This window comes from Patiria miniata, unplaced genomic scaffold (genome assembly GCF_015706575.1).
Source record: "Patiria miniata isolate m_02_andy unplaced genomic scaffold, ASM1570657v1 HiC_scaffold_21, whole genome shotgun sequence".
Lineage (NCBI taxonomy): Eukaryota > Metazoa > Echinodermata > Asteroidea > Valvatida > Asterinidae > Patiria > Patiria miniata.
Genome location: NW_024037060.1, coordinates 5,821,489 through 5,841,054, shown reverse-complemented (window position 1 = coordinate 5,841,054; position 19,566 = coordinate 5,821,489). Strand labels below are relative to the sequence as shown.

General features: G+C 40.2%; 1 protein-coding gene across 1 annotated transcript in view; it reads left to right on the top strand.

Moving 5' to 3' along the window:
• The first annotated feature begins 744 nt into the window (after positions 1-744).
• LOC119729852 (fibrillin-2-like) overlaps positions 745-19,566 on the top strand; it is a 30,463-nt gene continuing 11,641 nt past the window's right edge. Inside the window, exons 1-20 of the mRNA XM_038202647.1 lie at positions 745-884; positions 4,220-4,292; positions 5,046-5,090; positions 6,520-6,591; positions 7,512-7,538; positions 8,328-8,455; positions 9,304-9,532; positions 10,817-10,888; positions 11,419-12,888; positions 13,119-13,244; positions 13,632-13,748; positions 14,223-14,474; positions 15,461-15,586; positions 15,925-16,044; positions 16,646-16,768; positions 17,293-17,421; positions 17,914-18,045; positions 18,384-18,506; positions 18,812-18,931; positions 19,432-19,551. Coding sequence (XP_038058575.1) covers positions 4,238-4,292; positions 5,046-5,090; positions 6,520-6,591; positions 7,512-7,538; positions 8,328-8,455; positions 9,304-9,532; positions 10,817-10,888; positions 11,419-12,888; positions 13,119-13,244; positions 13,632-13,748; positions 14,223-14,474; positions 15,461-15,586; positions 15,925-16,044; positions 16,646-16,768; positions 17,293-17,421; positions 17,914-18,045; positions 18,384-18,506; positions 18,812-18,931; positions 19,432-19,551 — 3,586 coding nt within the window. The 5' untranslated portion in view covers positions 745-884; positions 4,220-4,237. The remainder of the gene's footprint in view (positions 885-4,219; positions 4,293-5,045; positions 5,091-6,519; positions 6,592-7,511; positions 7,539-8,327; positions 8,456-9,303; positions 9,533-10,816; positions 10,889-11,418; positions 12,889-13,118; positions 13,245-13,631; positions 13,749-14,222; positions 14,475-15,460; positions 15,587-15,924; positions 16,045-16,645; positions 16,769-17,292; positions 17,422-17,913; positions 18,046-18,383; positions 18,507-18,811; positions 18,932-19,431; positions 19,552-19,566) is intronic.

Below are 19,566 nucleotides of genomic sequence, written 5' to 3'. Positions count from 1 at the left end.
GAATTAGGGCCGGTTCATGCTCCTTAAAAGTTAAAAGAATTAATTACTTTCCCTTTGCACCAAAAAACCTTACTTTTGTCCTCTGACTATATCTTTTGGGGAAAAAACAGCAATACATCTTTCCAGGGACCGTTCTTGATCAATTTTCAAATCAAGTTGATAAACCAAAAAAAATTTGCACAACATGTATGTGGTGACAGTAGAAAAGACGGTTACAACTTATTGTTGCATGAAGATTGCGTGAGGCCCAGCTTTAATTGGAAAACTTGAATACCATTCACGAGAAAGCAAACTTTCTGTGGAATCAATACAACCCAATTTTGTGCGGTATTCGAAACCGTCTGGCCATGAACGTGGTGTATAGGCCTAGGCCTAGGCCATATCGTAATGATGAAATACTTCACTTGAATGCCCTTTATCTATTCATCGCGCGTTGAGTGACTTCGCACTTAACAATGAATCGGCCTCAGCCTTTTCAGTCAAGTTCGCCCCGGCAAAAAAGAGCTACAATCACGATCTAAGGCAGCTCTAAAAATCTTTTGTTGAAAATGAAAGTTTGACCGCGGAATTCCAGAAAAAAAAAAGTGAAGTAGTTTAGTTCATATCCGGCCAGGGGTGCCATGGCGGTTTATTTAGCGTTTCCATGTCGACGTTCACCGTGGCAACGTAAACTGAGGAGTAACCAGGCGGTGAACAGCCAGGGTTCCCAGATACAGAGATACTGGTACCGAGTCCACCCATAGACTTGAACCACCACGGTGATATTCGCATGCGGGTTTTTTTTAATCATCGGATAGCTGATAAATTTCAATCCTTGCCTTGACTGTGTGCTAACTCCTTCACTGGATACCTGGATTGTTGGATTTAAGAAGATCAGGCGTTGGGTAAGTATTTGTATTCTGTTGTTATTTATTTGTATTTTTGCAAACATATGCGTATTATATTATGTATGAACTTAAAGGCCTGTAGAAGCATTTGCATTTTGTTTCTGCCAATATGTACACCGCTCAAAATCCAAAGACAACTGTTCAAAACCTAACCTTCTGAAGTTTCAGCTCAGTGGATAATACACTTTTTGAGGAAACAGTGAAAAACCATGCACAACCTTTCGATCAGTAAACCCGATTTCGTCCATAGCATTCTTAATTTCCAAAAATCAGTCAATTGACTGACCATTGGGAATCACCTAACATTTGTTGGTTTCTTCTAAATGACAGCAAGCCAGACGAAATAATTTCACGAGTTGCTTTGGTCCCTGTACGATCTTTAATCCAAGTAAGATTTGTGATTCCGTAGGTTACTTTCTGGATGAATGCAGATGATCCTGTATGAATTTAAAGGTCAAATAGTTAGTGTAACCCCTAGGTAATCCTTAGCGGATTTGTTACGATCACATTATGAAGGTAATTCTATTATGTTATAACATAATAGAATTACCTTCATAATGTGATCGTTAAAAATCTACCTAGGGGTTACACTAACTATTTGACCTTTAAATTCATACAGGATCATCTGCATTCATCCAGAAATGTAAACGTCCAATTGTGAAAAAAACTCACTCTTCAAAAGAGTGAATCTCTTATGAAACCACTCAAAAAGAGTGAATCTCACTCCAAAAAGAGTGAAAATTTCACTCCAAAGGAGTGAAATTTTTACTCTTTCGAGGAACCATATCAGGAACCACTCTTTTTAGACTTGTCCCTTATATGGCTCCTCGAAAGAGTGGACATTCCACTCTTTTGGAGTGATTTTCACACTTTTGGAGTGGTTTTTATAAGAGATTCACTATTTTGGAGAGTGAGTTTTTTTATTCTTTTGGTTCGTGTTTTATGATTTAATATCTTTATGCAGTTATTAAATGAAATGATTATTTTTTTTCAACTTATCGTACTTGTGAAATCATGCAGGTTGATTTGTCAAGGTATTTGAAAAATGTGGGGTTTATGAGATAAAGATGAAAAGATTCGACCGTTAACTCACAGTATCTTGAAACAGTTCGACTTCACTTGAAAATTTATCCTGCCCTTCAATTTTCCCGTTTGACAAACATACATTCTGATTCTTATACAGACTAGGCTTATGTCCAACAAGCTTTCTTTTATGTACAAATTGTTTCTTTTTTTCTCGAAAATAAAATGTTGTGATTCTGTTTCTAAGGTACGTTGCACGCATTTCTGTAGTCGACTCCTCTTCGCAGTCTTAGATAATGACAGTTTAAAGTAGAAATGACTTGAAGCTTATGTTGGTTTAAAGTTTTCAAAGAAAGTACATAGTTTGAAATCTTGAGGCCTATTGATAATGGACACAGCATTCTTTTCTTGGTCTTAAACTTCAACTTTTAACTTTCAATCGGCAAGTCGATAAAAAAACAAACTTCATATTAAACATGTATGGTGGATTCCAGGCTCAACGAGGGGCGGATCCAGAGAATTAGATTTTTTTTTTGGGGGGGGGGGCTGAATTCTCAATTACAGCAGTTCAAGACATTAAGCCTTGTGGCTGTGGGTTGGTCAAGAGGCAAATCAGGAAGCCCCCCCCCCCCCCACCCATCCTCTACTGGATGGACTATAGGGTCAAAAGGAAAGTACAGACATAAGCCTTTTGTCTACGTTTTAATTAAGCCAACTTTTACCTGTTTTTCTTGAACTCAAACGATACTGTCGGCAACACTTTAGTGTATTAAAATAAACAATTCATTTTCATAAATTAAGCTATACTGAAAATATTTTCTCTGAAAGTACTTCCAATTTGCGATGAACTTTTTGGCTCGTATTGAAACCATTAATTATACTAAAAATGCGATAAATCATACTGCTGATCTATAATAATGCTGTTTCGACTTTTGACGTCACAGTGTGCTCAACTTCATTTCGAACGTTTGAACTTTCCTTTCCAAATTCGGGGTTCTAAAATTTAATTTGAATTACAGTATTATACAAGCTGATCTTTGAACTTGATGGAGCCTCTAAAACTGAAAGTTGGTCCATGGCAACGACCTAACGTTTGGGTTGTTTAACAGTTGTTTTGGTAACTTTTCTTCAGTGGTCTTGGATACATACCCCCACGGAGATAATATTGGTATTGTTCGCCCACAATAGCGGGATTTGGGGGTTCGCTGAATTATCGGACAATTTGCCGGAGGCTGTCAGTTTAACTCGTTTGCCCTTTGTTGTAAGTCGTACACGTACACCTGAACTTGTGTTTCCTCACGAACACCGTGGTTTATAGACAGCTTTATTTTGCAACTCAACCGTGACGCTATATTTACAGGCAACAGCGGTGCACAATTGTGTCTGTATTTGTATGGATTTTTTTTCAACCGATGGTTGTCAGGGACGCATGCTTTTATTGACTAATTGAGGTATCAGTCGAGTCTCGTTAATACAAACTCGTTCGGACCAAGCCAAATTGTTTGTTATATCAGAATTTTGTATTAAGAGGAACATCAGTCCCATTCACTGTGCACATAAATGCACAGTCGGGACCAAGGCTTTATGTTTGTTATAACCAGAATTTTGTATTAACAGAGTTTGTACTAACGAGATTCGACTGTATGCTGAATCGGTTAAAATATGAATTAACTGAAGTTGTTTTAGATAAACTTGTTTCCCCTTAAATAGCCGACTATTTTACAGTTATACAGTGCTCTTCACCACGTTTTATTGTTGTTCTGTTAAATTCTTTTTAATTTGTTCTTTTTTGTTTAAACAGAAAAATCTAATTATTTGTGGGTTTTTTTTTACGTTTTCAACCCTCTGATAAAACGCTTTTATTTAGGGTTTTCTGGCGCCCGTGATTTGCATTATTGTCGGGCCGCAAACTTGAGAAGTTTATATTTCAAAACCAAACGTCAGAAATGTTTTTTGTTCGATGACGCATTCACTATTGAATAATTTTTATAGAATAAATAAAAAAAATTGGGTTGAAACTCGAAAAGAGCACCGGGGGGGATAACTTTAAACAAGAAATCCATGTAAGAGAATCAGAAGTTTTTCATTTTAAGATTTCCTTGCGTCTTTCTTTGACATTTTTTATTAATATTTTGGCTCTGTTTAACCACGTGCATGGCGGTGGGGTTTTTTTTTTGGGGGGGGGGGGTGTCTGATAAGCCCAGGCCCTGAAACCTTAGCAAGGCCTTTTCGTCATCAAGTCATATTATTTGAACCACTTTTTGATCATAGCTCACCAGGTCTTGTTTGTACGGTTTGTTTTTCTTCAGGATTATCCTGCCGTCACGATGAAGGCGGAATTTCTGTTCTTGGTTCTAACTGGAGCACTGATAGCACAGCTAGGTACATAAATGTAGAATTGTAAATCGATCAGTTGGCTATTTAACTTCAAATTGATATTCTTGAATTAATACCTATTACCTCATACCATTTCAGTGTGTTACTCTCTAAATTCCAAAGAGTGAAAATTCACTCCATTCGAGTGAAGATTCACTCCCACAGTCGGAAACTAGGGACTGGACGTTTTAGATTGAAATTCCTAAAGATCGAGTTTTCACTCGAGCTTCGACTGAAGTGGTTCTTTTTTCAGACTATTTTAATCGAAAATGAGAGTGATTTTCACTCTAAAACGTCTAGTCCCTAATTTCACTCTTTGGAATTTAGAGAGTATCGTTCAAATGCTTGACATGTGTACTGAGCTTCTTCGACTTCAAATCTTGGACTCAACATCGCTCCATTCTGTCAATTAGAATGAAAACTGGGTTTGTGAGGTAAAATCATCTCAAAAACAACAAGTTTCCACCTAAATTTTCAGATCTCAACTGATCTAACTATCATAAAATAGAAAATGTATAACCACATCTTCACTCCTGCTTGAAATGTTGGCCCAACGTCATGGCGCTAATGAGCACAGACTTTCCTGCCAAAAGAACCTTTGTTTGTTGATTTCAAGGAGACCGCGGTAAAATAAGGAGCGATCAACTTCGAATGCAACATGGAAATAATATACATTATATTTTTCACTGTGAAAAACACATAACGTTGTGACCTGTAAATGATTATTTTTTTACCTTGAAAACTTTACAACTTTCCTAGGTCTTATTACCGAAGCCGCTGCAACTACCGAAGCCGTTACAACAGGTGAGTACAACAGAAGACAACAGAAAAAGGACTTTTCCTAGATCGACGAATTCATTTAAAGTGGTGTATACGTGCTTTTTGGGTGTGACACCTTGAAAAATAGATTTTCAAATTGAATTGATACTTTTCAAGCATTACATTAGTCATGAGCTTTTCAATGAAACGTCGCGTGAAAAAAAATCGGCCTACGACAAGTAATCAGTTTATTAATTTCAACGTTTGAATTAAGAGCGGGACGATCCTTATTCGTTCTGAATAGTGTGCGCAATTTCTGAACTAGAGCGCACCATTTAAAACCACTTTTTAAAAATGCCCGCAAAAGCAAACAAGCAACATTTGTTTGTTATAGGACATTATATTCCTTTACATTTCTTTCGGAAAAGAAAATCGAAATTTTGAAAAAAGCACGCATAGGCCTTTACCATTTTAAAGAATTATTCTTGAACCGTATATACCCTGCTTCCGTTGAACATCTCTAGAGCCACGAGTCACCGAGAAGATGTAGATTAGTTTTAGTCACTTTTCAGCAGCAAAATGTGTTTTTTATAATCATTCTCGTTTTTTTCTTGCAATTTGTTTAATATTAATTTCAATATCAAAGTTTTCCCATTACTGAAAGATGACAAATGTAATTTAAAACACCTTTAGTGAACCCTTGCAATATAAGTACACGAATTGTGAGGTAAAATCTCAAAAACTGCAAATTTGCTCCACAAGTGTCAGATCTCAACTGATGAAACCATCAATGGCACTTCAGGCATTAGATATGACAGTCCATTCAGAAAAGTGACAAAAAACAACTGGCTCCTTGAAGTGCGACTATTTCTTCCGTTTCCTATTCAGCGAATCATGTCTGCATATTCTTCCCTATCAAAGTATTTAATAAATTATCATTGATGCTTCTTTCTCTTAACAGCAGACAGATTTAAACACGAGGTTCAATTTTTATATTTGCCGAGGTTTTAGTGCGCACGACAAACGTTGTTTTACATTATATTTTTCCAACCAATTTTCCATTCCAACATATTTATATCAATATCAAAGTCTTCCCATTACTGAAAGGTGACAAATGTAATTAAAAACACCTTTAGTGAACCCTTGCAATGTATAGGCAGATTCTCTTAAAGAAAACAAAACACTTTGATTTATTTTTAAAAAACATAAATTTCACTTCATTGAAAAATATAACTCTTACTATCGCAATTGTGGATTTACAAAATGAATGCGTTTGGGTTTTTTTTGTTAAATAGTAGGTTTTCTTTTCAAATTAAATTACCACAGTGTACAAAGAGACTGCATGATAATTTTTAAAGTATTTTGATCAAAAATCTATTCAGAGAGATCCACGTAAAAGATCGATTGTTAGATTGCGATTTCCTAAATGTCCAGTTTATTTTCATTTCATTCATTTGAATATTTTTTATTTCAGAAAATGCAACAGAATACACTAATTTTGCTGATGCCACTACCGAGGAACTGAGCACTGCAACTGATACATCAGGTAAAAGCCCAAAATACCGTTTCAGTTGTATTAAAATAATGCTTGACATGTCTACTTAGCTTCTTCGACTTCAAATCTTGAACCCAACCATCGCTCCATTCTGTTGATTAGAATAAAACTGGTTTTTTTTTTCTCAAAGTACAAAAATTGTGAGGTAAAATTTCAAAAACTACAAATTTGCTCCACAAGTGTCAGATCTCAACTGATCAAACCATCATAAAATAGAAAATGTGTAACCACCTTGAAAAATAGATTTTAAATCTTCACTCCCGCTTGAATCTTAGCCCAACTTCATGGCGCTTCTAAGCACCTACTTTCCTGACAAAAGAAGCTTTTGTTGATTCATTTCAAGGAGACCGCTGCAAAATTAAAGGAAGGAGCAACTTCAAATGCAACATGGAAATAATATACATAATATTGGTGAATCCAGGTTTTAGGGTCATTGCGTTTATGATGGTGATAGCCTATTCTTTGAACGGATTGAGCAATTTCAGTAATTTTTTCATCTAAGTTTATGAAATTGGCTCTCCAGTCATTATTATTTTGGTGCTACATATTTTTTTTAAATATGAAATATATTTTTTGGAGTTTGGGTTCCGCTTTTTTTTTACTCCACCTGTATTTCAGACGTTAGATACGACATTCAGAAAAGTGACAAACAGCAACTGGTCCTTGGTTTATTATCGTGGACCGGTCTTGCTCTGAACAGCAGTGCCAAACAAAATTACGCGTTTCAATTTTTTAGATTTGCCGAGGTATTAGTTTGCACGACAAACGTTGTTTAGCATTTTATATTTTTTTCAGGCCATGCATTGCTGAGAATAATATGTTGCTTGTAGCCTACGATGATTATCAAGATGAAATATCTATTGTCATAATTTCACAACTAAACTGATGATTTGATGTTGTCTTTTCAACAGAGAGTGGCTGCTCCCCCACAGCAACAGGTATACGCTTGTAATATGTTTTATAATTTACATCATTTCGGAAACAAAAATACACACATCACTTAAAACTTGAACGCCATTAGTTTGAAAAAGCGTACTTATGCAATCTCCAAGCATTCTGGATCTTGATCTGTGCATAGAAACTGAACAAAACGATGACCTTTTTTATATTGATTTTAACCAAGGTCAAGTAATTTTGCTTCTTGTTTTTTTTTCAGGTTATGTTTTAAATGCTTGGGTGAAATAGGAATAGGAACAAAAGTACATGACAAAAAGTGTGACCACAAATTTGTATCCTTGTGGAGACACGCACACAATAGGGAACAAAACATTGTAAAGGTCTCCACAGGGCAATTTCTATAGATGAATAGGTCTCCACAAGGTTTTCACGAAATAGATATATGGGTTTTACTCAAAAACTAGGAATTTCCAAGGTGGGTTGATTCGTCGCAAATGGAAGAGTTTTAGAAAAGGGATATCAAGTCCAAATTTCAGCCAAGGAAACTAATTCTGGTTAAAATAAGAGCATTTTGAAATTTCACTTTCAAATTTGAACACTTTACTACACGAGAACAAAGAAATGTCTCCACAAGGATACAAATTTTAGAATGTGTGGCCGATAGCGTGAAGGGGGAATAATTTCATGGAGTATTTGGTACCACCCTTTTCTTCACTTTTACCAAGGTTTTTGTCATTAGACTGGTAGGTACTTTTCCCGGTAATTATCAGTCCTAGGTATCTTCATAGTATCCCCTTTCTATCAAGAACTTACTTTTTTTCTGCTTTTAGTTGAGACCCATTTCGTCGGGGAGTTCTCCATAACCTTCATGGATATGACGGCTGCTGAGTTTGACCTTGCATACTTGGATGCGTCAAGCGAAGAATACAGAAATCTGAGCTCGGCGATCTGTGAAGTGGTAACTTCAATTTTTGATACCTTTCAGAAAGTCATTCGGCAAAACTGCCCCGCTCAACCTTCAAAATATTCGACATAATAAAAGATACTAATAAATTTATGAAGCTCTGATATAAGAGACAAAACCACAGCGCTGTATAATCTGAGCAAAATGAATGATAAGCTTGTATTAATGCGTGAACGAAGAGTCGAGTCTTGATGGAACCAGAGAGCAAGCCTGTTGTGTTCTCTTTGCGCATCAATAACAGACTCGTTGGCTGACTGACTGGCTGTCAAATGTGCCTTTGACTGATCGTGGGCTGGTGAAGAGAACCGAGCAGTGCAGTCGTATAGCATTAACCCATTACACCGATGAATGGGCTAACTCTTGTCCATTGTGTGGACCAGATGCTTGAAAAGACTCCCGGTGCATGAATAGTCATTCTGAATCAATTAAATAAACCAATTATGAGCTCCAGGGCACGCTTCGCGAGGATTGCCTGGTGTTGTTGAATGAATGTTGAACGAGCAAACATCAGGTTGTGTTCTTATATTAAGTCAATGAACCTTGAACGACATGTCTCTTCTATTTGTCAGTCCTCTTACATGCATCTACGACGTAAAGCAGCAGTAAGAAACACACTTACATCCTCTGCTGCAGAACAGCTCATGCATGCTTTCGTATCATCCAGATTAGATTTTTGCAATAGCCTACTTGTAGGTCTACCACAACATACGATAAAACGACTCCAACTTGTCCAGAACTCTGCCGCTTGCACACTCACAAGAACGAAATCATCTTCCCACATAACACCCATCTTGCGCAAACTTCATTGGCTGCCGATCTTTTATTTTTTCCTGCCGTTGTAGTTCGCTGAGGCTATCACCGACTTTGGCAGTACAGCACTTGATTGTAACGTTACTGAGATCAGTAATACAACCGATGAAACGAACACCACCTCAATCGGCCTGGAAGTTGATGCTTCCTTTCAATCTACCACCTTCGTCCCTGAGAGTACGACGGTTGCATTACTTGTCGAGGCGTTCCAGAACTCCACGTTCACCATATTTGGTGACGTCATTAACACTATTGTGTACGGTATGTAGTTTACAACTTTATCATTTAAGTTACCTTAATTTACCTACTTGATCTTTCTTCGGCCCTTTTTTTTCTAGTGAAGATGGTTCCACCCAATCGGGAACGCCCTCTTGTGAGTTATGAATTAATGAACATGTAAAAAAAAAGAAACCAATTGCAAATATTTAAACATTGAGTTGTCATGAACATAAAGGACCTTTCGTTTCGATCCTAAACAGGATGCTCCCCAAAGCAAACGGGCCTCAAATTGGGGGATAGGTCACTGCATGAGAAGAGTTGTAATGCCTAAACTATTTGCCTGGCATAGCTTTTTATGGGTCAGTTGGCGAGTGTCATTCACATAAAACCGCGGACTTACAAACGCTCGATCGATATGAGAGCTGTGCATGTGGCCTCGTGGTCTAGGCATTGAACTCGTGGTCTGTGGGTAGTTCTGTCGGTTGTGGGTTCGAGTCCAGCCTGGGGTTGTGGTGCGTGTGCCCTTGGGCAAGGCACTTTGTCACTCATCGCTTCTCCCAAGCCAGGAGTGCATGTAAATTGGGTGCCTGTGAGGGCAGAGGTGGTAATTGTGATTGATTCTAGCTGCCTTGCGCAGAAATGGCTGTATCGAGCTGTATATTACCTAAGGAGCCGAGACTGTATTTGCAAAGTTTCATTGGCGGCCCAATGATCAGGGGTATTAATAATACAGGCATGCAACTTTTCCTCGGATCTGCTGATTTCCTCGTTTTTTACTTTTGATGAATGCCATTACAAATTGAACAACACTGTACAAAGTCTTGTGTGGTTTGGAATTTCCTCGTTTCCCCCCTAAATTCCCAGTTGCATGCCTGATAATAATCAAGGGCGGATCCGGGGGGGGGGGGCAACGGGGGCCATGCCCCCCTCCTCCCCCCCCCCCCAAAAAAAAACCACCGAGAACCCTTTTTTTAAGTGAAGCCGCAATTGAGGTAGGCACTGCGTACACCACCATCTTTTCCTTCAAAAATGGTTAAAATGGTCAGAAATTGCCTCAGATTGCACCACAGAGCATCTAGAATCCAAAAACTGTTCGGGGCCCTTAAGCGGGCCCCCAACCCCACGCCGTAATTTTTGGGACCCACTTTTTGGGGAACCCAAATTTATTCTGCCCCCCCCCCCCAAAAAAAAATTACAGATAAAGTTACATGGCTGCTCTTACCTTCCATTCAGACAGATCCACGTAAAAGATCGATTGTTAGATTGCGACTTCCTTTTGTCCGGTTTATTTTCATTTCATTTATTTTATTATTTTTTTTCTTTCAGAAAACACAACAGAATACACTAATTGTCCTGATTCCACTACCGAGGAACTGAGCACTGCAACTGATACATCAGGTAGAAGTCCAAAACACGATGTCTCTACGCTTTGAAATTTCTCTGAAGTAAAATATTCATGTTGTGGGAAAGACCTGTTTTAAACCTTTCACTCGTTCTTTCTAAACTCTCGAACGGACACTTTCAGTATGCAATTCAGGCATTAGATATGACAGTCCATTCAGAAAAGTGACAAAAAGCAACTGGCTCCTTGAAGTGCGACTATTTCTTCCGTTTCCTATTCAGCGAATCCTGTCTGCATATTCTTCCCAATCAAAGTATTTAATAAATTATCATTGATGCTTCTTTCTCTGAACAGCAGACAGATTTAAACACGAGTTTCAATTTTTATATTTGCCGAGGTTTTTGTGCGCACGACAAACGTTGTTTTACATTATATTTTTCAAACTAATCATTACAAGATCTGACAAGACGCTGTTATATTGATCGCACTTAGTCAAAATGACAAAACGACTGGGGTATTAATCTGCAAAACTAGAAAATAAATATTCAAAGTAACTAAAATACCTTTTTTCCCATTTATTTATAAGATGGGACCGAAACCACAGTACTGAGTAGCACCATGGAAGCAGATGGAAGTACAGTCGAGAGTGGCACCACGGAGCAGAGCATTACCATAATGGCAGATGCAACCATGACCGAGAGTATCACTGTGGCTGGTGGTGGTAGTGCAACCACAGTGGCACAACCCGCAACCATGACCGAGAGTATCACTGTGGCTGATGGTGGAAGTGCCACCACAGTGGCACAACCCGCAACCATGACCGAGAGTATCACTGTGGCTGGTGGTGGTAGTGCAACCACAGTGGCACAACCCGCAACCATGACCGAGAGTATCACTGTGGCTGATGGTGGAAGTGCCACCACAGTGGCACAACCCGCAACCATGACCGAGAGTATCACTGTGGCTGATGGTGGTAGTGCCACCACAGTGGCACAACCCGCAACCATGACCGAGAGTATCACTGTGGCTGGTGGTGGTAGTGCCACCACAGTGGCACCAGCCGCAACCATGACCGAGAGTATCACTGTGGCTGGTGGTGGTAGTGCCACCACAGTGGCACCTGCCGCAACCATGACCGAGAGTATCACAGTGGCACCAGCCGCAACCATGACCGAGAGTATCACTGTGGCCGGTGGTGGTAGTGCCACCACAGTGGCACCTGCCGCAACCATGACCGAGAGTATCACTGTGGCTGGTGGTGGTAGTGCCACAACAGTGGCACCAGCTGCAACCATGACCGAGAGTATCACTGTGGCCGGTGGTGGTAGTGCCACCACAGTTGCACCTGCCGCAACCATGACCGAGAGTATCACTGTGGCCGGTGGTGGTAGTGCCACCACAGTGGCACCAGCCGCAACCATGACCGAGAGTATCACTGTGGCTGGTGGTGGAAGTGCCACCACAGTGGCACCTGCCGCAACCATGACCGAGAGTATCACTGTGGCTGGTGGCGGTAGTGCCACCACAGTGGCACCTGCCGCAACCATGACCGAGAGTATCACTGTGGCTGATGGTGGTAGTGCCACCACAGTGGCACCTGCCGCAACCATAACTGAGAGTATCACAATGGCACCAGCCGCAACCATGACCGAGAGTAGCACTGTGGCTGGTGGTGGTAGTGCCACCACAGTGGCACAACCCGCAACCATGACCGAGAGTATCACAGTGGCACCAGCCGCAACCATGACCGAGAGTATCACTGTGGCTGGTGGTGGTAGTGCAACCACAGTGGCACCAGCCGCAACCATGACCGAGAGTATCACAGTGGCACCAGCCGCAACCATGACCGAGAGTAGCACTGTGATTGGTGGTGGTAGTGCCACCACAGTGGCATCAGCCGCAGCCACTACCGGTACTGCAATGATGACAGAAGTAGTTGAATCTACGACAGTGGTGGAAAGTGGCACTTCGACCTTGGGTGGCAGTGACACCACAGCACAGAGTGGCCAGGTTACGACGGAAAGTCCATCTACAGAAGCACCCACTACTCCAACTCGTAAGTATCACATCAGTGACTGTCATTCTCAGGGTGATCTCCATCCCCACGGAGAAAAATAAATCGTAAGGTACATAGCCAACACATGCAGCGGAAAAAAATGTGATTGACAGATTTTGTTGACAGGTGGTAAATCATCCAACATTGGTATTGCAGCAACTCCAGACAACCACATGGCAATTTCTTTGAATAATCCTCGAATACCATTCCTTTGTTTTTTTTTTTTACAGTTGTGGATGAATGTACCGCTGGCACAGATGCATGCGGACCTCACAGCACATGCATCGACACCCAGGACTCGTACACTTGTCAGTGTGATAATGGCTATGTCAGCTCCGGCCTTACTCAGTGCGTTGGTGAGTACTCGATTCAAACTGTCATCCGATATCATGCAAAGCAGATGCTCGTCTTATTAAGACTCATTTTCTTGACAAGTGTATCGGGCTATAATGTACCAAAAATATGATTGCCATTAAGAAAGCACCAAATTCGACGGGAACATTTTCTCACAGAATACCAGATAACTCGGAAATGTTTTGAATATGCTAACGTATTTTCAGATTTGAAGACAAAATCTGAGATCGAAGTAGAAGAAAAGTTAATTTTTTTCATTGGACTCGTTTGCCTTCCCTGACTCGAAACAAAGAAACATGTGTGTTTTGGTGACCAAATGGATGACAAAAATGTTTTCTCCGGCATGCTGCCAAACACTATATCAACACCTGTTATTTGCCTCTTCACAGACGTCAACGAATGTCTAGGCGGTCCCTGCCATTCCAATGCAAATTGTACCAACACGGACGGCTCATACACCTGCGCTTGCAAGTCAGGATTCATTGGAGATGGAACAACCTGTGATGGTATGTCAATTCACTATGGACATAATAGATTACCTTATCAGTATCTTGACCATTTAATTAGGGGCGCTGGGTAGGCCCCTGTTTGCGAAATAAAATAAAATACCTGAACTTAGAATTTCCATTCTGCAAGTAGTTAAAGTGTTAAAAATCAACAACGTTCAGGAAGTGAAAAAAAAACACTGACAAATTTCAATGTTGAGAATCTCGTCTGCCCTTGAAAATTTATTTATTTTCGAAAATGAACTGTCCCTCGAGCAACAGAAATTGAAATATTGGGCCCTATTTATAATGGTAACAAACTCCACTGATTGGTTTACTGTGAATGTCTTAATTAAAAGTCAATGGAATCCAAGGGAAAGCGTTTTATTAAATCACCAAGACCTGGTTATACTGACATGCATCCGTTCTGCAAAATCATGGGTCATTAAACATTTTTTTTCAAAGTCTCGTATCTGCTTGACAATTACTACACAGATGTCATCGAGTGTGACAACCCAAGCCTGTTCACTTGCCCAAGTGACAGTTCTTGTGTCAACACCATGGGGTCGTATGAATGTCAGTGTGACACAGGTTACACGGACAGTGGCAACGGCACATGTGTGGACGCAGACGAATGCAGCGACGGCTCAGATGACTGCGACGCGAATGCAGCTTGTGCAAACACTGTTAGTAGTTTTACCTGCACTTGCAACACGGGCTATGCGGGGACCGGTGATAGTTGTGTCGGTAAGTTTTCGTTTGTTTGCTTGTCTGTTGGGTTGTTTGTTTGTTTGTTGGGGGTGTTGGGGTGTTTGTTTGTTTGTTTGTTTGTTTGTTTGTTTGTTTGTTTGTTGTGCACTAAAGCACAAAGCAAGTCCAAAGATATATCATTTGAGCAAGGTTTGTAGGGCATTCCAGTCCAAATACCCATTTGCACAGTTTAGTTGAAAGAGCAGCAGCTTAGCAACTAGCAGATGCAAAAGTTACTTTTTAAGTATTGTTTTGCTCCGACAAGGGCGGATCCGGGGGAGGGCCAAAAAAAAGAAGCGAAACCAATTGTTTTAATGTGACGTCGCAATAAAGGCAGGCAATGAGTACACCACCATCTTTTCCTCAAAAAACATTGGTTAAAGTGGTCAGAAATTGCCTCAGATCGCACCACAGAGCATCAAGAATCAAAAAAGTTTCGGGGCCCTTAAGCGGACCCGAACCCCTCGCCGTAATCTTTTTTTTACCCACTTTTTGGGGGACCAAAATTTGTTTGCCCCCCAAAAAAATTGTGTTCTGGATCCGCCCTTGTGCTTCGGTCGGTAATTTGGTGTTTTTTTTAGGTTCTATGAGCAGACTGATTTGTCGAATGCTGTGTAGGGAAATAGCAGCAAGTTCACTGTGGGCAATAAGAATGTGGCTAGGGTGTCACTATACAGTCAGACTAAGTCATCACGAGTCTTCAAAAGTCGAAACATTTCATCACAAGTCACTCTGAAGTTATCACAGGTGATGACGTGATGTGACAAGACTTGAATTTAATTTAGGCTTGTGAGTTGTGATTTGACGTGGTGTTCTTTGACAAGCCCTTCCAAAAAAAAAATAAGATATTTTTCCTGCCGAGGACCCTTTTGCCCTATTTCAACATCAATCTGTTTTCCAATGATACGGTTTTTGATCCAAAATTGTGAATGTTTTTCCAAATTTGGCAGTACATTTTTAATATCTTTGTATTTTTTTTGCAGATAAGAATGAATGCACCAATGGGGACGCATCGTGTACCGCATCATCGCACTGTGTCAATACTCCGGGTAGCTATCAGTGCGACTGCAATCAAGGCTACGAAAAAGATTCTTCTGACATGTGCGTTGGTACGTAGATAATTAGTAGTATGATTTTTATTTTAAAAAAATTGATTAGCAGAAATACTACTTTTGATTTACGTCTTAGCAATAACAGCTGAGGGCCAGAAAATTCAACACACATCTCATGAGATGAAAACAAAACGTTTCGGTGATCAACATTTTTATGCTCAGTGAGATTCTTCCCTGCTTTGCATCCTTGACCCAATTTTTGATTCCAGAATTTAAATTCCCAGAGGTTAGTTAAGACAAGGAACACAGCTGTATTTACTATTTCTCTGATTAAAAGCTACGGGCCTATTGGTAACATTTCTTATTATATTATATACTTATTTTTTCTGTTGCAGACGTAAATGAATGCCTTAATGCCGCCAGCTGCCCTGCCAATTCTACGTGCGACAACAACGCTGGTTCGTTCGTCTGTATCTGCGACAGCGGTTTTACTCAGAACGGAGACGAGTGCTCTGGTAAATAGACTGAGTCACTGAAAGAGAGGCTACCATAGAATACTTCAATGGGCCCCTATGTAATAGCTCAGCCAGCTACATAGTAACGATGCGTTGTGGAAGCACAGCCTCGTTTTGGATCTAGTTTAGCGTGTCCATACTTTCTCAGCATTCGCCCTTTGCAATAGACATGTTCCCTGTATCCAATAAAAGTACTAAATGATAATGTTTTTGTGCATGCAAAGAGGATAATGATAACGGTCATGATAATGGTCTATAGGGGTCTTTCACACAACCACAAGTAGGGTGACTTCCTCAATTTAAACAAGTAAAGGACGTATTTTGTTAATTTGCCATATAAAAATCAATGCAGTCAACTTAAAACCAACAGTATTTTACAATCCTGATACAGACTCCTTATGTAACGCATTATTCCTTTCAAACTGTCTCTCAAACTTCAGGATACTAAATGCACCGCTCATAAAGCACTAAAAATTAACCTCTTCCTGGATCTAAGTAGGCCTAGTTCCTCTCTTTCTACGACAGTCTTAAAAATAATCCGAATTGATTTTATGAAGCAGTAGGTTCAACAGAGATGTGATTCATTTTGTTGTGGTTGCAGACATCGAAGAGTGCAGTCTATCTACCGACGACTGTTCCCAGAATTGCATGAATACCGTGGGTGGATACACTTGTAGTTGCGATGACGGCTTTACATTGGCCGAGAACGGAATGGACTGCGAGGGTAAGACAATTAACTCAAAGAACCCTTTAAAACCCTTCTGAGACCAACTCAAGTGTTCCTCTGTTCAGACTTCAAACTGTCACACCTAGCCTGTTATTATTGAAGGTCGCTCCATCTTTTTAAGTTTTGCGTTAACTGATTTGTTTTCAAGTTCCAAAATGCCAATCTTGATCATACTTAAGCTGAAAGCTCACAAGATGAAAGCTCAGTAACAGACTGAGTTTACAGTGTTCAAACGTCGGTGAACGGCAAAACCTAATTTGATTTATATCATCCCGACGCAAAATTCCATCTTATAATGAAAGCTCTTATCAGAAGCACTGAATCTGTGGAAATATTCAAAGGCTGCAGACTACATGAAACAGTTAAATTTCCATTTTACTGTTTGACAGCTAAATCATTAAAACAATGAAGTTTTGAGTCCTTATATACCTGAATGCAAACTTCAAGCCTAAATATGGGGCAGCAAACAATCCAGACAATTTTAAACCAAAAACAATTTCCTGAAATAATTTTATTTCTAGCCTCAAGCAACTGTACAGACACCGACTACTGCGGGGCCAATGCCATTTGCTTCTTGAACTCAACATCCAACGCTGACACTTGCAGATGTGACAGTGGATTTCAAGCAATAAACGCCACTCACTGCGAAGGTAAACTGCCTCAAGACAAAAAAAGACAAGACATCCCCTGGATCCTTATGATATTGCCCTTGTCAGGAGTCGCCCCAACTTGACTTGAAAAAAAAGCACAATTCATGTAGAGACCAGTCCAACTCATTGGCCCCACTTGAGAAGGAACAAACTTGAACATTGTCTTTTCTGATTCCGCTTCGATAAAACGAAAAGGGATGCTTGCCACGCCACGAGTATTCCGTAAAAACGTCCCTATACGCAAGTTCCCTTGTCCTCTATGGAGGGGAATACCAAATCGACCCATATTGTGCCACATGGAAAAAACAACAACTGGGCATTACTAAGACAGTTGCAGCACAAAACCCAAAGTCACAACCACCGCTTTGAATGATGTAGAATAATGTTCGCCTATGGTGTTGGTGATAACCCTGGTGAGGGCGACATTAATGACTAAGTCTTGTACTTTGTGGAGTCTTTATTTCATGTCTAATGTGTAATTTCATGTTCCAGATATTAACGAATGTACGGAGTCAAGTGACGATTGTGATGATGGGCATGGAACCTGCGCCAATATTCCTGGCGGTTACACCTGTTCATGTACATCAGGCTACGAACTCGCCAGCGATATGAGGAGCTGCCTTGGTAATATTTCCCTTTCTATTTCGTTGCACCACATAATGCTAAACATTTTGACAAGGGTTAAACTGTTTGATACATCGCAAAATTGGCTGATACAAATCATTGAATGGATTACGCGCCGAGTGTGTTATTCGCCTCTCGTGTGTCAAGAACGCTACATGCCACATCACATTAATCAACAATATATTGTAAATTGTCAGTTTTCTGTTAGTTTTGTTCATGGCAGCCAGACAATGCATGGAGAAATTATAGCAAACTCATGAACTGGTTTAGATAAAGGCCTACAGATATTCATCGTGCCCCTCTGACAATGTCCACTTTCCTTTCAATTTATATTGTAGATATTGATGAGTGCTTGCGCAACATGGATAACTGCGACAGCAACGCTATGTGTACCAACACAGACGGCGGTTTCAATTGCACCTGCAACGGAGGCTACGAAGGCAGTGGAACAACCTGCACAAGTATGGAAAAATAAATTTGAATTTCTTGCACAACTAAATATTTTGCGGAATTGCTCGATTATTGTCCTAATTGCTCAGTCTACATGCACGAAATGTGATGTTTTTTTAAGTCCGTAAGTGATATATCCCACGTAGTTCGCAGGAATATTAAGTGGGAAAAAATGCTGCCAAAGTTTAATTCTTTTATTAATTTGTTTGGAGGTTTCTCTGAGGAAACTTGTATACGTGTCTCAAGTCGTTTGTACTTTGTTAAAACTCTGTGAATTTATAACAATTTTAATCTTAATTTCTCATTTTTTTCTTAGACATCAATGAGTGCATGCTGACTACTCCCTGCCACTCTCAGGCCACTTGTACCGACAGCGTAGGATCGTACAGCTGTGCCTGTAATACTGGATATCTTGGAGATGGAATTTCCTGCTTCGGTAAGGTTATACACAATGGATTTTGCCATTGTAACCATTAAAATGATCAAGTGGTTATCTGGAGGGGTTGAGTGGAAATATGTAGCACCCTTTGTTCGCCTCCAAATTCCACCCTTCCTTCACAAAGGAGAAGCCAAAAAAATGAGAGGCTGAAGTTAAAAATGACATGGACAGTGGTGCCGTTTGAACTTGTGGGCATACTCCTGAGGAACTATTGAGGAGATGTCAGAAGCATATTACCGCCAGTGGTTTTATTTAAAATGAACTGTCCATCGTCCTTATATTGTCTTTGTCATCAAACTTTCTTCAAAGACGAAGCGGGCTCAGTAAGTACAGCAGAGAGAAACATACATACACATTTCTAATTCTTCCCCCTCTTTTGGGAGATCTACTGTTTCATCCATCTTGATGTAACTCAACCAAAATGAAGCTGTGAAAGTATCAGGATAGATGTCTCCTTATTCATCAGTTTTGTCCTCGTCCCTTTTTCTTCTCCACAGATGTCGACGAGTGTGGAGTTTCAGACACCTGTGATGACAACGCGCAGTGTATGAACACACAAGGGTCGTACACCTGCATGTGCAACGGTGGTTACTCTGGTGACGGTACCACGTGCTCAGGTAACCTCAAATGGA